Genomic DNA, 16900 nt, shown 5'->3' with positions numbered 1-16900 from the left:
GTAGCCTATTTATGTAAGCCTGGGAATACACTCGGGTAATAGCAGTTTGAGTGGTGCTTTGTATCCTCAACCAGTAGAAAGGCCTAGTAGTCTCTTACTCAAGGCTGTTTTGTACTATCCAGTGTACCATCTAGAAGTGCAAAGTAGCCAGGGAAATGTAGATTATCCAGGTTAATTACTTTGTAGGATAACTGAAATGGTTTTGTACTGACCAAACACCTCAGTGAGTTTGACTTCTCAGCTTTAGTCAATGTGTATAAAATGTTCATTTAAAAAAAGTCATGTTTCTATGAAACAGATAAGGTGTTTCCTGTGTTGTAATAGCTTTAGAAAACTTATTGTTCTAATTTGGTTTTGATCACTGAACCTTGAGCATTCCTTTCTTTCACATCACAGGATGGTGATGGTGTGTATCGATGGGGTTTTGGTTCTTTTGACCCCGGTTCTGCCCTGGGGAAATGCAAATATTTGTTCTCAATTTTCTTGGGCACATTGATTAACAAACAGGCCATTGTAACAAACTGGCAAGGCCATGGCTCATTGCATGAGCTGATAAATTTGGAATGTGACATTGTGTTGAAATATTTAAAGCTTCGAAAGGTTAGTTATAAAGTGACGTGAGTAATGAGTGAGATGTTCATAGCACCCAGGACTATATTAATGGCAATAAGAAAGCCCAACTCTTAAACCTCTACAAATCAAACCAGCACAGAGCATTGGACTCAGACACATTATGGTTTTTGACTGTTTTTTTTTTTTTTTGCTGCTGTCCAGTATGGCACTGTAAATACATGTAAACCTGTAAATCATGCAGTTGTTTGGTTTCCCACTTGGGGGGGGGGGGGGGCACTTTTGGTAAGGAAAGGAAATAAATCAGATAGTCACTCCATTTCTTAGCTGTGGATAACTGACCTTTGTCTTCATAGCAGCCTGTGAAAATGCTGCCAGACCTTTGTATTTATCATGTATCATTGATGCCCACTCTCAGAACTCAGCCTGTGTTGAGTTTAGCTATTTTGTTTTTCCCAGACTCTGCAAGGTGCCTTGCAAAGTCATTTCACAGATCGTAACTCCTCTCTGAAGCAAGGAAAATCCACACTGCTGTTAGTGTAAGAGGCACTGTGGGAAATAACAAATTATTATAGAATAGAATAGAAAAATAAAAATGATGGTGGTTTTGAGTCTGTGATCCCCTGGTGTATTTCCAACAGCGTTTAGCTCTTGTTGCCTTGCAAATTCTCGTTTGATTAATTGCCTCCAGCTTACTGAAAGTTTCCTATGAGTTTCAACAGACACAGTGCTTTCTCCTTCCTCCTCTGAATACCTTGTGTTGCTGCTGTATGTTGTCGTGTAATACCTCAGATAAATATCTCATCACAAATTAGAAATTGTTGGCAACATTTGTCAGTAGGAAATGGGAGCTGCCCCTGAATGAGTCTTTTCAAACAAACTGAAAATGTACAAAATTTAAAGATAAAATCATAATGGGGCCAGACCATTAATTAATATAAATGTGCTTACGGTTGCTGACGTAAATGGGAAAGTGCTGATTTACATCAGCTGAGAACATGGCTGGTGAAATTAAAAGAAAATAAAGGGTCTAGGGGGCTAGTGATGCTGGTCTCTTAATGTCAGCACAAACTTTGACCCAAGACCACTTTGTTGTTAATATGTAACTCTGCAGTGCCCGAGGGGTCAGGCTATTCCAGACACTGCAACACTGTGGTACTCCTACAAACAAAATAACAAGCAGAATGATGTATTCTTTAATTAAACCCTGGACTGGGTCTTCCACTGGGATGGTTGTTTGTAACTTCATATACTTCAAAGGCACTAGACTGATTTACAGTGCCTGAGCAATTGGTCTTTTATTAAGGTATGCTTCTGTATATTGAAGTTATGTGCCTTACTTTTCATAACCATAACCATAACATTGGTGAGAGTGAAGTTATTCTAAACACCATGAACAGGACAGCCAGGTTAAGTAGAGGAAAGGTGTATAGTATGGAGATGATGTTTTCCCCTTCCACACTCCCCTTTTTTTTTTAATCATGGTGCAGTGTGATTTTTATTAAACATGGCTTCAGAGCGGGATAGAGTTGCTTGTGCTGAATTTTTTGATTGTTGTACCCTGAGAGCTTAATATAGTATGCTGTAGCCAGAACAGACATTGGGCATCTGTAAGATTTATCTCTTGTGCATTGTGGAACACCGTATTATACCATGTTGTAGTTGCTTGCATGTCTGCATGCTTGCCAGCTTCAAAATTAAAGGTGTTGTGCACACCTCATTTGCAGCACCCCAGATGCAGGCACTTCCCTCTGTCTATTTGGTTTTGTTGTGGTTTTAATTTTCATTAAAAATACATATTTATTTTCTCCTTTTTTCTCACTCATTTGCAGCACCAGCATGTCCCTGTGTATTGCACGAACATAAAGAGTTCATATTGGCCCCTGAAGCAGAGCAGGTGTAAAACATGCCTTTGAGAGGCAAGCTGTCCCAAAGACATTAGGTCTCTCTCCTCTTCCAGAGAAACAGTGATAGCCTAAGTCTGTGTCTAAGAGCATGTGGACACCGAGAAAAGAAGTAGTATGCTTGCCCCTGCTGTTCATGTCGGGTGTGGCAAAAGAGTTTTCAGAGTTTTTGCCACCAAGGTCCAGCATCTGCTTAGTTTAGTCTGGACTACTCTATTCCAAGCACCCAGAAACAGATCTTAATAATACACTGTGCAAAATACTTCTTAGAATCGTAGAATGGCGTGGGTTGAAAAGGACTGTAAAGATCTTGTAGTTCCAGCCCCCCTTTCTCTAGGCCAGGTTGCTCAAACCTCTGTCCAACCTGGTCTTGAACACTTCCAGGGATGGGGCATCTAGGCAATCTACAACTTCTCTGGACATTCTGTTCCAGTGTCTCACCACCCTCACAGTAAAGAATTTCTTCCTACTATCTGATCTAAACCTACTCTCGGTTTGAAGCCATTCCCCCTTGTCCTGTCATGCTCTTTACATGCTTTTGTAAAGTCTCCCTCCATCTTTCTTGTAGGCTCCCATCGGTTACTGAAAGGCCACAGTTAGGTCACCCTGAAACCTTCTCTTCTCCAGGCTGAACAATCCTAAATGGCCATAGTCATCTTAGTGTTTCAATACATTGATTTTAGTGGTGTTACTTTAACAAATCTAATATTACAGTAACATATTCTTTTCATGATTGATTTAAACAGGCTTAGAGAAACAATGCAAGTTTGTATTTTGTTCTGGTTTAGGCCATGTTTGGGTAGAAAAGACAAATAATCTCTGCCCAAGCTGGTCCCATCTTAACAATCCCATGCAGTTTGCTTGTTTAAGAACAGGCCTTACTTTAAGAAATATTATTTACTCAGAGAGGGCAACCCAAAAGATAAACTTGCAATCTGATGCCATAATATCTACTATTGGCAGAAATACAATTCTTTGAATAATGAATGAGCTCTTAACATCTGTCAGGTTGTTTGTTTTCTCAGGGGCCTGGTGATGGGGTTGTGTGCAATAACATGATGGCCTTCTGAGGAGCCTAGCTAAAATGGCCATTAGGTTTCATCAGCTTGCAGGAACAACTAAGTAATTGGGCACACTTGGGACTATCCTAAAGGGCTCCCTTGTGGTTAGCAAATGCTTTCTAGCTAGTTCCAGTAAAGTGTGGAGCATTGAAACCTGAGTATTGTAGACTGCATTGGGGAACTTAGTTTGACAGACTTTTTGGAGAGACTGTGGGAGATGTTTGAGCATAGGTATCACCAGTACAAGTTAGCATCAGAAATGGATGGGGAATCAACTTTTAGAAACAGAGATATAAATCTTTACTATTTATATATTGAATACCTTATAGGGGATTACCTTGGCAACCTGCCAGCTACACAGGAAGGTGTAAAGGGATGCAAAATTAACTAACTCCCCTTTTGGATGCAACCTGCATTTAAAGCCTAAATATTAGGACGTGATGCTATGGTGGTAAACCAATATTGCCTCAACCTTCAGTAGCATACCCTTTAGAAAGTTACCTTTATTTTTTCCTGTATTCTGAAGCTCTCTATTAGATGCTTACATTGAGAAAATAACCCTTAATGGCTTACAACAGAAATAGAAATGTTTTCAGATGATGCAGTTTAAGCTCTATTTTCCTTTTCTTCAATAAATTTTCATTTCAAATTTTGGTGACATAAATGACCAATTATGTTTTGAAGAATGTGCTTCAAATGTTTCTGCTCTGGCTGAGTTCATAAATTATTTGGCAGTCTCAAAAAATGTCTTTGCCTTCCCCAAGGAGCTGTATAATAACAACCTCTTACTCTCTTTCCAAGCCAGTAGTATTCCAGAGTGAATCTTCCACCTGCTTCGGAGCATACTGGAATTAACAGCAAGACTGTGAGTTGCAATTATGTTAGGCATTAATGCATAGCTTATGTACATTCCAGTACAAAATTTCTTTGTACCAAGACAAAATGCAAAATACATCTTAAGGAGTAAATACACTTCCTAGTAAATTGCTTGCATAAAGGGAAGGTCGCCAACTGTTCTTGCAGTCTTCTTCCTAGTCTGGTCTACAAGCACTGCTGGCACAATGCAGCAGTAACATCTTTTTGCTGTCTCTCCTCTTGTAGAAATCTCTGACCAAAATATCCCTTTGCATTGAGTTCCAAATCATCATGCCACCCTACTGCTGATTGCTTCTGTTTAGTCACTTTACTGTGCAAAGGCTAATTCTGCCTTCATCATGACCAGTGTAGGCTTTCACATCACAGAATCATGGAATATGCTGAGTTGGAAGGGACCCACAGGGATCATCAAGTCCAATCCTTAGCCCTGCCCAGGATCATCTCCAAGAGTCACACCATGCACCCACGAGTATCACCCAAATGCTTCTTGAACTCTGTCAGGCTTGGTGCTGTGACCACTTCCCTGGGGAGCCTCTTCCAGTGCCCAACCACCCTCTGGGTAAAGAACCTCTTTCTAATATCCAACGTAAACCTCCCCTGATACAACTTCAGGCCATTCCCTCAGGTCCTGTCAGTGGTCACCACAGGGAAGAGATCAGTGTCTGCCCCTCCTCTTCCCCTCATGAGGAAGTTGTAGACTGCAGTGAGGTCTTCCCTCAGTCTCTTCTTCTTCAGACTGAACAGACCAAGTGACCTCAGCCACTCCTCATACGCCTTCCCCTCAAGGCCCTTCACCATTTTCACTGCCCTCCTTTGGACACTCTCTAATAGCTTCATGTCTTTCTTATATTGTGGTGACCAAACATCCTCTGAGTCAAACAGAAGTTTGAGAGGGCTACATGGCCTTTGAGAAAGGTAAGAAGCTGAAGAGAGCTGAATTCAGAATGAATGCACTTCTTAGCAGACGCTGAGAACAAGTTTACCTGTTGCTGTGTTTTCTTGAAGTGATTATACACAAAGGAATGCCAGTATTGTTTTTGTTTTGTTGTTCCTTTTCTCCTAAGAGAGCTATTCTAGCTCCATAATTTGTGTGCTTGGTGCAGAATTTGCTGTATGAGGTTCTTTGGGTTATATGGGAAGTCAGATTTGATTATTTTAATAATTTTTAGCCAGTTTGGAATATCCAGTGGGTTGAGCACCTCTTGCTTTTTCCAGTGTATACAAGAGAAAGATCTGGAAAGCAATCTTGTCAGTACTAAATGAATTTGTGTGACTTAAAGCACTGGAGTTCAGACCATTTCCCATAAATTAAATGAGAAGTATTGGTTAATTTAGCACAGGGTGTGATAAAACTGCAACATATCATGTCATTAGACTGCTTTACACAGTGACTGGAACATTGCCAGTTTAAATAAACTTTGTACGTCTATTTGAAAGTGTGTCTCTGTGCATGCTGGCTATTTAGTCCTTTAAACTTTTATGGTATTTTTTTTAGAAGTGTAGCCAACTTGTTAACTCATGTACTATAACTTCTGAATGTTTGTTTGGGTTTAACACCTTATTTTGATTTGATAAAGAATTAAAAAAATCTTAATGATTTGGTTATTCTTTTATTTTTTTTAAACTTTCTGTTCTGACATTAGTGTTGATCTCAATGCAGTGTCTGTTCAAAAGAGCACAGGGAATAATGCTTGGGAATTAAGTAGCCTATGTCTTGTTCTGACAGCTGAAATTCTGCAGTTCACCTCACTTTTGAGTCATTGCCGTAAAATGAGCAGAGTGTTCAGCAACCTTTATAAATTACCGATGGATTTGGATGTAAAGACCTGTACAAGAGCTAAAGTACTTATTATGATAGCAGAGAGATCCAGAGGTGGCATTTACTGTTAAAAAGAGAAGATAGTTTAATTGCCTGCACCACGGTTATAAGCAGTAAGGAGTAAGAGAGCAAAAACAGTGTTTGGGAGTATTTCTTGGGGTCTCTAGGACAACAGCTGAGAAGTCACCAAAGATGTCCATACAATTCTGACCTCTCAGTGAAAAATACATGTTATGCCATGGTGCACTGTGGTGTGCTGTGCTGTGGTTGTTATTCATCATGTACATAAACCTGCAGCAGTAATTATGTATGCTCTGTAGAAGGTGAAGCTACCCTAGAATAAAATGCATGTTTTGAAGACAGGAAGTTTTTTCTGCAGATATACTGTCCCACTTGGTGATGATGGTCAGGGCAAACATTTTATGACTGAGTAATTTCTAATTCTCTTTTGTTCTTGCAGGTCAAGCCAGTTACTCACAGTAGAATCACTGTGTCAGCACGGTTTCGAAAGCCACTCCAGGAGCCCTACACTATTTTGTAAGTAGCATTTTCAGTTAGTGAACTGCCGTTTCAGAGGTGGTGGTGGTGTGTTCGTTTCAGGTGAGTTTTGTTTAAAATGCTCCTCCAATTTATTTTACTTTGCTTTGTTTCAGCCTGGTTGCTAATGGAGACCTTATTAGCCCTGCAGTGCGCCTCCTCATTCCCAGGAAAACACTGAATCACTGGGATCATATTCTTGAAATGGTTACAGGAAAAGTTACCCTCAGAAGTGGAGCTGTTCACAGGTATCAGGAAGCTGAATATTTGCAAATCAAATTACATTTAATACACCTAGATATGTTTTTAAGACTCCATAGGTAGATATAATGGATTATTCCTACTTCATGGGAAATTCCACTATAAGAAAATTAAAATACATCAAAAAGCCACAAGGTGGAAATAGATTAACTCCAAGTAACCTTGAGGTTTCATTTCAACTGCTATTTGAAAAAAGAATAACCTGAATTTGTTTCAACTGTTATTTCCTATTAATATTTATTAATTAAACATTTAGTTAGCAGACCTGTAATAATACAATAATAATGCAATATATTTAGTACTAATAATTAAGCTACATATTATAATAAAATAAATGAGCATGGTAAAGTTGGTGAAGATGTTTGGAATGCAAGATACATGCACTCTGTGTTACCTTTTAATTTTGATAGTTCTTTAAATTAATTGATTAAACAATTTCAAGAAAAATATTATGGATTCCTTGGGTTTTGTGTACCTGGGCTAAGACTAGGATGTGCTTTATACTCAGTCTGCTCAGCCCCCTAAAAAAAACCAAGGCTAAAGTTGTAGTTGGGAGTTTGCCAGTTCCAGTATCTCATCTGTTCTGAGTTGTTGTGGTACCTCAGGAATAGGAGGTGACCTGTTGGATAGATAAGTCCCTTAAGGCGTTTACAATGTAAAATAAGTTATCTAAAATGGTATTAGGTGATTGTTACAAGCTTTAGAGCAAAATGATATATGTGATGTCCACGAGAAACATTGCAGTGTAAGTGGGCTGCCAAAGTGTATACAAGCAAATTGCTGACATTCCAATGCTACCCCATGCAGAGCACATTACAGAAATCTGTTCCTCAGGTGGGAAAGGGTCTTTTGTGGAAAATCATTCTTCAAAGCTTATGCAATGTCTGAGGCTAAGTTTGCAAAAGCTTTCTCAAATCAGTGAAGATAAGGTAGTCTTTCAGTTCTTCTGATTGCTTTCCCAGAGCTGATACAGGTGAGAAAAGATAAAGGTAATGCTATCAGTGGACTATTAGCTCTTATCTAGTTCTTTCTCTTAGCCCTGCTTTTTTTTTCTCCAATTAGCACTTTTACTTGCAGTATAGTAAACCTACACCTGTTGCAGCTTTCTGGGTCTGATTCTCAGCTGGTGTAACTCAGAAGTGAACAAAGCAACAACAGCCCTTTACATGATATCAATTCTTTCTGCACTCAGGTTGTTTACAATTTAAAAATCTTTCATTTTATTATTGTTCGTTGGTGTCACTCTTTGGTGAAACTCATGTACATAAAAGCATTCAGTATATAACTAGGATTTCTTTTGAGAAGTTCCCTTCAGTGCTCAGTTTTAACCCTTTAAAAATAAGATAATCTACATGACATTTTGAATTATGTAATGTTTTCCCTTTGCTGGTTTTCTATTAACTCAGTTTTCATTTTCTTTTCCTTAAAATACTAGAAATACGTATTAAATACGTTAGTTAAGTGATCGCTGTTCTCTAATAAGTTACACATTAGTTGTTGAGGCTTACTGAAACTATGTTAGTGTTAGGGGAGGTCTGGTCTGGTAAGACCACTGATGCTGGGAAGATATGATTTCTCTTTAAAGAAGGATAAGTGGACTTATGAGAACCTGCATTATGTATATGGAAATTTTTCTTTTCCATGTTATTTAAAGGTTTGCAAAGCTGCCAAGTCTTAGGCAGTTTCACATGTGGCTTTTTTAAAAAAAAATTATTGATCACCCCCATCTGAATAGGGATGTAAGGAAGAACTATGAGAGAGAAGACAATGAGAAAGCAGCTTTTCTGCTTGCCAGATCATGCATGGGGATGAGGTACAGCAACCTGATGGGCAGGCCTAAGATGGTGTTTTGAGCAGTGGCCTGGTTTACAGGATATGTTTCCAGCCAGCCCGTTGTTGCTTCCACCGTGGTAAGTATGTAGCTCTTGCCTTGGCATGTTCGTGGCACTGGTCCAATGTAATCAGTTTGCCAGGCCTCACCATATTGGGAACCCAGCCACCACCCTCTATTCCAGGGAGATTCTACTCGCATGGCTCGCTTAACTGCCACACACATTTCACATTCATGAATAACCTGTGTGATGGTCAGATCCACCCCGTGATCATGAGCCCATCTGTATGTTGCGTCTCTTCCTAGATGTCCTGATGTTTCATGGGCCCATTGGGCTTTAAATAGCTTGCCCCTCTGCTCCCAGTCCAAGTCTGCCTGGGCTATTCCAATCTTGGCAGCCTTATCCACCTACTTATTGTTCTGGTGTTCTTCAGTCACACAAGTTTTGGGCATGTGAACATCAACATGACGCACCTTCAGCATCATGTGTTCCACTCATGTAGCGATATCCTGCCACGATGCAGCAGCCCAGATGGGTTTACCCCTGTGTTGCCAACTGGCCTTTTTCCATTTGCTCTAGCCACCCCCATAGGGCATTAGCCACCATCCAGGAGTCAGTATGGAGGTATAGTAGAGGCCACTTTTCTCATTCGGCTGTCTCTAGGGCTAGTTGGATGGCTTTCACTTCTGCAAACTGGCTTGACTCGCCCTCTCCTTCAGCTACTTCAATGACCCATCGTGTGGGACTCCACACAGCACCTTTCCACCTCCGATGGTTTCCTACCACATGGCAAGATCCATCAGTAAGTAGGGCATTGCCTCTTTTATTTTGTGGTAACTCATTATATGATGTTGCTTCTTGGGTATGAGTCACCTCTTCAGGCAATGCTCCAAAATCTCTGCCTTCTGGCCAGTACATAATCTCCTCCAGGATTCCTGGGAAATTAGGTTTTCCCATTTGGGCTCACTGTGTGATCAAAACTACCCACTTACTCCATGTAGCACTGATTACATGATGTGTTGAGGGGATGTTCTCTTTGAACATCCAGTGCTGCTCGGGCAAACGCGGTGCCAACAAGAGACACTTTTCTGTCACAACAACTTCTGAGATGACTCGAAGCCCCTCATAGGCTGCTAATATCTCCTTTTCAGTTGGTGTGTAGTGGGCTTCTGATCCTTGATAACCCCAGCTCCAAAACCCTAATGATCGACCTCAGGTTTCTGCTGGTGTTCTCTGCCAGTGGCTCCAGGTGAGACTATGCTCCCCAGCTGCCGTGTAGAGGATATTTCGCACAACTGGTCCTGTTCAAACAGGCCCCAGAGCTACTGCACGGGCTATCTCCTGTTTGATCTGCTCAAAGGCCTGTTGTTGCTCAAGGCCCCACTGAAAATGGTTCTTCTTCCAGGTTACTCGACAGAGGGGGCTCACAAGCTGAATATAACCTGGCACGTGCATTTGCCAGAAACCCACAAGGCCTAGGAAAGCTTGTGTTTCCTTCTTGTTAGCTGGTGGAGACATAGATGCTGTTTTGTTCACTACATCCATGGGCACATGACAGCGTCCATTTTATTCCCAAGAACTGGATCTCCTGTTCAGGTCCCTTTACCAGCTTTGAGAAGAACTTGGATTATTTTCCTCCCTTTCTCCAAAACTTCTGCTGTCTTGCCTGCCCCACACAATGATATCATCAATATATTTCAGGTGCTCTGGAGCTCCCCCCTGTTCCAGTGCAGTCTGGATCAGTCCATGGCAGATGATTGGACTGTGTTTCCACCCCTGGGGCAGTCGATTCCAGGTATACTGGACACCCCTCCAGGTGAAGGCAAACTGTGACCTGCACTCTCTTGCCAGAGGAATGGAGAAAAATGCATTGGCGATATCAATGGTGGCATACCATTCAGTTGCCTTTGACTCCAGCTCATACTGACGTTCCAACGTGTCTGGCACAGCAGCTCTCAGAGGTGGTGTGACTTCATTCAGGCCATGATAGTCCACTGTCAACCTTCACTCCCCATTAGACTTTTGAACTGGCCATATGGGGCTGTTAAAGTGTGAGCAGGTCCTGCAGATCATTCCCTGTTTCTCCAGTCAAGGAATGAGCTCATGGATGGGAATTATGGAGTCTCGGTGCGATATTGCTGTTGGTACTCTGTTCTGGTGGAAATTGGCACTTGTTGGTCTTCAGCTTGCAGCAATCCCATGATGAAAGGATCTTCTGAGAGACCAGGCAGGGTAGATAATTGTTTGATCTTCTCTGCAGTCTCGGTAGCTACACAAAAAACCCATCAATACCCCTTTGGATCTTTGAAGTATCTCCTCCTGAGGTAATTGATGCCAAGGATACAAGGGGCCTCTGGGCCAGTCATAGTGGTGTGTTTTTCCCTCTTGTTCCCTGTTAAACTCACTTCAGCCTCTAATAGAAAAGTCCTGTCATCCCCCTGTCACTTCAGAGATCCAGATGGTTCTGCACTTCTCTGCCTCGATGACATCAGTGTGCACTGTGCACCAGTATCCACCAAAGCTATTACCTCTGTGGATCCAGTGTGCCAGGCCATCGAATCCACACAGTACACTAGGCCCAATCATCCCTTTCCTTCTCCTGGCCAAAGGCAGTGACCCCCTATTTCTGTTCCTGGTCAGAGTATTCACTGTCTGACCTTTGCGATGCCAGACCAGAGGTCCCCTCACCAGGATCAAAGGAGTTGATCTCAGTCCTTTGATGTCTGAGAGGTTACTGATTTCTTTCTTGGGTCTCTGCAGCAACTACATGGACAGCTTCTTAACAGTTCTCTTCCCTCTTAATTCATGTACTCAGGCTTCCAGCTTAGCGGTGGGTTCACCATCCGACTTCTTCATGTCTGCCCCCGGTCATGCAGAAAGAACCAGAGTTCACCACATGACCTGAGCTTGGGGCTTCCTTTCCCTCTGACTGGGGCAGGAGGAGACTGATCTCTTGGTCTGCCCCTGAGAGATGAGGTGCTGGCCTGTGGGAATGAAGAAGTGCCCAGAGTTTCTTCTACATTTCAGAGCCAGGAGGACATCACCTCTACAGGTGTGTCATCTACAGATCCATCTTTGAGTAATATATTGTTACTAGGCTGGTGGAATATGATGCAGGGTTGCTTTGAACCACCTTCCTCCACATGGCCATTGTGCAAGGAACATCCTCTGGATCTCTGGGGTAGTCATCCCTTCTTAGGTTACTATAGATGATTTCCAGCACTGCTAATTCTGTCAAGTACTGGATACCTTCATCTGCAGTGGCCCACTTTCTTGGGGAGCTCATTAGATCTTCCTTGAATGGATACCTTTCCCTCACACTTGAGAGGAGCCATCTCCAAAGACTGCAAATTGTTCTCTCCTTTCCAATTCCTCTTTCAATTTTGTGATCTCTAGCAAGGGATCCCAGTTGTTGGGCTTCATGACCTTCCACTTGCTGACTATCAAAAACCCACAGTCGTGTTTGTATATACCCCTATATACCTGCAGATGTATAAGCAATTCTTAAACTGTAGTACACTGATTTGCTGTTTTTCCCCTGAGTTCTCCAAAGCAAAATGCAATCTAGCAGAACACTGTGAGACTAACTCAGAAGTAGGATTCTTGCTGGTTTTCAGATTGCTTATTCTATTTTCATTGTTTGTGTGTAACTGATGTTGACTGTGTGGTAGGGAAACATAAACTGCTCTTTGAATTGCTGGCATGCCTGTGAAATGTTTACACTATAAAGTAAATTTGAGTGATACAAATGGGGTGCTTCAGAGTTAGCATACCTCTTCAGAAGGAAGAAGCAATGTGATCAAGATTTTTTAAAGCTGCAGTTTCACCATCCAGAACTTCCAGTCTTTGCATTGAGAACCCTAGGTGCTTCCATACCTCTCTGTGGCAGGAGAAACATATCATTAGGATACTTTCATGAGGTTGATATAAAAAAGACATGGATACACTGGAGCAAGTGCAGCAAAGGGCCATGAAGATGAAGGGGTTGAAGATACTTGTAATGTGAGGAGAACTGGCACTCTGCATCCTGAGGTAGTCTCAGGGAAATCTTTTAAATGTGTATAAATGCCTGGTGGGAATGAGTGAAGAAGTTGGAGCCAGGCTCTTCTCAGTGGTGCTCAGTGACAGGACAAGAGGCAATAGGCACAAACTCAAGTACAGGAAATTCCCGCACAGAAAAAAAAATATATATTTGCTGTAAGGGTCACCAGATACTGGAAAATGTTGCACAGAGAGGCTGTAGAGTCTCTATCCTTGCAGGTATTCAAAAATCTGGTATATCTGGACACAGTCCAGAGCAACCTACTTTAGTTGCTCTTGCTCTGCATGGAGTGGGCGGACTTGGTGGTATCCAGAACTGTTATTCAACCTCAGATATTGTGTGATTCCAGGTTCTGTAAATTGCATGGGTTTTTTCTGTGTTTATTCAAGGTTATGCCACCATATGTATCAACTGAAACAGTTTTTTCTCTATTAAACATAAATGTTTTGCACGTTATAGGTCAGGGGTGTACTCAGGGTAGGCTCTTGCTATTCTTCCCAAAATGTTTATTGTATAGGTGTATATATCATTTTATGACTCCTTGCACTGTGTTGAAATTTATGACTAACACATACAGTAGCTCCTGTAGAAGGCTTCTAGAAAGGCATCTAAGACAGCCATTCAATATTCCTGCATGTAAGACTTAAATGAAAGCTGTTATTGTTGACTTTTAAATTAAATATAAATATTGTTGAGTTTTGGAATATGCTTCATAGGAAAGAGCTAATTTATTATTGAATGTTCCCTCTTTACTTACTGTTTTGACCATCCTTAAATCAAATCACAAACTCCACAATAAAGTAAATAATGTGTTGCCACCTGCCCCCAGCCATCTCTCCCTGCCAATCCTTGATGCTTTTTTTCTTCTCAAACGGAAATCATTGTGGTAAAAATCTACCTGGCATAATAGACATATTATTATTGGTATTATTGGTAGGTGCCTAAGAGACACAGCTTCTTGTTATAACGTAGTGCTGTATTGCCTGCTACTTCCAGCCTTACCCCACCAGGTACAGCCGTTTTCCAACCTTCTGATCAATGCAATATAAGGGCCATATTATCTCTCTGTTCTGTATTAGGTAAACAGGTCCTTGGTTTTCAGGTGTGAATGCCCTGTTCTTCCTAGGGTGCCCAGAGCAAAGATAGAGGGTAGAACTTGGTATGAGGGGTGGGGTGGTCAGGAACTCATGGAATAGATGCGTTCCAAGGTATCAGGGGAAAGGCACTGAAGACCTTATAAGCAGAAGGTCATTTATTTCATTTTAGAAATTCTGAGAGTATTTCATCTATCATACCACTTCATATATCATTAGTTTTATATAAACTGTGATTAAATAGTTATTTTGCTCTGTTCTTCCTTGGTTTTGGGGGTGGTTTTTTTTTTTTTTTTTTTTTGTAGCTACTGACCATTGCATAGCATGCACTGTACTTTATTGGGTTTCATAGCTGGAAATTCAAATTAAGCATTTTTGTATTTTTCAGACTTTACACTTCAGATGGAAAACTTGTTCAGAATGGGTCAGAGCTGGAGAATGGGCAAATTTATGTTGCAGTGGGTAGGGAAAAGTTTAAGAAGTTGCCATATGGTGATCTGCTGTTTAGCAAATCTACAATGAGAAGACCACAGGGGTAAGTTCTAAAAGTGTGTGATATACTTCTCGTGTGTTTGTGTGTGTCAATTTGTTTACAAAGTGCAGCAAAGTACAAAAGATGGGTGAGTTAGTACGGATGCAAAACCTAATTGGCAACTTCTGGGAAAGTTGAGATAACAAAAACAAAAGCAAAAATGGAAATTCAGAGGACTAATTCATCTCATAAATGTTCCGTGATCACGTGTCACAAAATTGGTGTCAGAGAAAGGATTATTTTGGCTTGGCTTAATTAATTTTTTTCCTGAAAAAAAAGAGCACAGCTGAATGAGGCTAGGTGCCGCTAAAGCAGTTTATATATACTTTTGCATAGTAATGTTTTGTGGAATATGTACTCCCTTGAGATTGCTTTATGTTTGGGTCTATTTTTTGTAGGCTAGAACAGTGACTTAATAGAGTTGTAAACTGCTTGTCTGTTAGGAGAAACTTATGCTTTTCATATCTTTGGAAAACATGAAAATTGGGAACCATTTCTTTGAAATAAATGTAAAGAATGGAACTTTGTCCCATAAACTGGGGTAGTTCAGAGAATTTACCCAAATTCTGCAGATGAACTAGAGTATAATCTATATTTCTTTTTTTTTTAGTGAGCAACTAGTCGACAGTGTGAATAACTCAAAAGTACTTTGGGAAACAGCATTTGCAACTAATGAATTTAGGATAGTGAAAAGGCAGGTTCATCAATTATGTAAACAGTTTTGTTGAAATTGCTGGAACTTTTCATTGCAATAGTTGTAAGGAGCATTCACATAGTAATTCACTGAATACTGCTCTATAAATTCACAGTATATAAAATATGCATTGTGGGGAAATGTAATGCACTTGTGTGAATAAGTTAATGGTTAGGCATAATAGTCTAGTGAACAAGAATGAGTGATTCTTAGTAAAAACATGCAATGAAAAAAACAATTAGTTTTGTCGCATAGCCATCTTGGTGTTACCTGATATGGTTATTGATACATAGTGTCTATGATGGTGATAGTGTACACAGTTCTAAGATATGGCTTATTTCTGCAGTTCTAAAACCTCTGCACTACCTCCAATTGTGGGAACTCGAAAGTCTAAAGGCAGCGTAAGTATCAAGTGTCTAATTTTGCTGAATTCTGGAAAATGGAAAATCCCTGTCCTTTGAGTTTTAATTAAATCTGTAAAGAAGAAGATCCAGAGCCACCTGGTGGTGTGCTTATTAAAGCTTGATGAATCTGTAGCTATATGCAGTGTCAATTACACAAAAGAAATCAGAGAAAATATTATTGCAATAATGGCTTCTTTTTTTTTTTTAATAAAACCTTGAATAGTAAAGATCAGCTACTGCCTTGAGGTCTTTCCTATAAACATGATCAGATATATTTGTGTATTTATTTATTTATTTATTCAAGTTATACACCTAGTGGAAAAACACAGAACCTTTTACAAAACATCTTGCAGAAAATCTTGTTATTGCATTCTGAGTCTGAATAAGACCCTAAGCTGGCCTCCAATCTGGCGTGTTTTTTCTTAGGTAACCATTAAATACAGAGCTTCATCCTCCACTGCTTTGTATCCTGTATAGCTATTTTTGTTTGTGCAAAATGAGTCATAGAATCAATAAGGGTTGGAAAAGACCTCCCAGATTATCAAGTCCAGCCTTTGACCGATCAGCACCACATCAACTAAACCACAGCACTAAGTGCCACGTCCAGTTCTTTCTTGAACTCTTCCAGGAATGGTGACTCCACCACTTCTTGGGCAGCCTGTTCCAGTGCTTAATCATCCTTTCAGGAAAGAAATATTTCCTTATGTCCAAGCTGAACCTCTCCTGGTGCAGCTTGAGGCAATTTCCTTTTGTCCTGTTGCTAGTTCATTGGGAGAAGAGGCTGACCCTCACCTTACTACAGCAAGGGTCCTCTGTGAATTTAAAACAGAGCCAAAAGAGAATATAAGTATCTGTTTCCACCAATTCTGTGCAAGTGCAATTTACTGTACAAGTACAAGACAGCAGGGAGTCAGACTCACAGTCTCTCATTAAAATCGTGGTAGTTGATCATGCCCATTCATTGTTTACAAAACAAACAAACAAAAATCCCTGGAGCCACTAAAAAGAAATAAGCGATAAAATATATCAGTGTCCGTTCCATTCTGTTGGAATTCAGTAGAAGATAAAACTTCAGTAAAAAACATACTTTCAAGTGTTGTTTGGTTTTAAAATGTGAGCTTTGAATTTGTAAAAACAACTTATTAACAGTTCTAGCTTCTTGCCTCTTCTCCTATTGCTTAACAACAGCTACAGAAATTTATTTAATATTCAATTCTATTGCATTGGGATTGACACTTGATAAAAAGTGTCAAAACTTAAGGAAACGGGAATAT

At 40.5% G+C, this 16900-nt stretch overlaps 1 protein-coding gene across 1 annotated transcript in view; it reads left to right on the top strand.

The window, feature by feature from the left end:
* The window catches only part of DCDC2 (doublecortin domain containing 2), a 59336-nt gene that overhangs the window by 12040 nt on the left and 30396 nt on the right, over positions 1 to 16900 (top strand). Inside the window, exons 3-6 of the mRNA XM_027654197.1 lie at positions 6691 to 6767; positions 6884 to 7015; positions 14385 to 14531; positions 15569 to 15623. Coding sequence (XP_027509998.1) covers positions 6691 to 6767; positions 6884 to 7015; positions 14385 to 14531; positions 15569 to 15623 — 411 coding nt within the window. The remainder of the gene's footprint in view (positions 1 to 6690; positions 6768 to 6883; positions 7016 to 14384; positions 14532 to 15568; positions 15624 to 16900) is intronic.

Source organism: Corapipo altera, unplaced genomic scaffold (assembly GCF_003945725.1).
Source record: "Corapipo altera isolate COAL_440 unplaced genomic scaffold, ASM394572v1 60, whole genome shotgun sequence".
Lineage (NCBI taxonomy): Eukaryota > Metazoa > Chordata > Aves > Passeriformes > Pipridae > Corapipo > Corapipo altera.
Note: the sequence above shows the minus strand (reverse complement) of the source record. Positions and strands in the feature narration are given on the sequence as shown.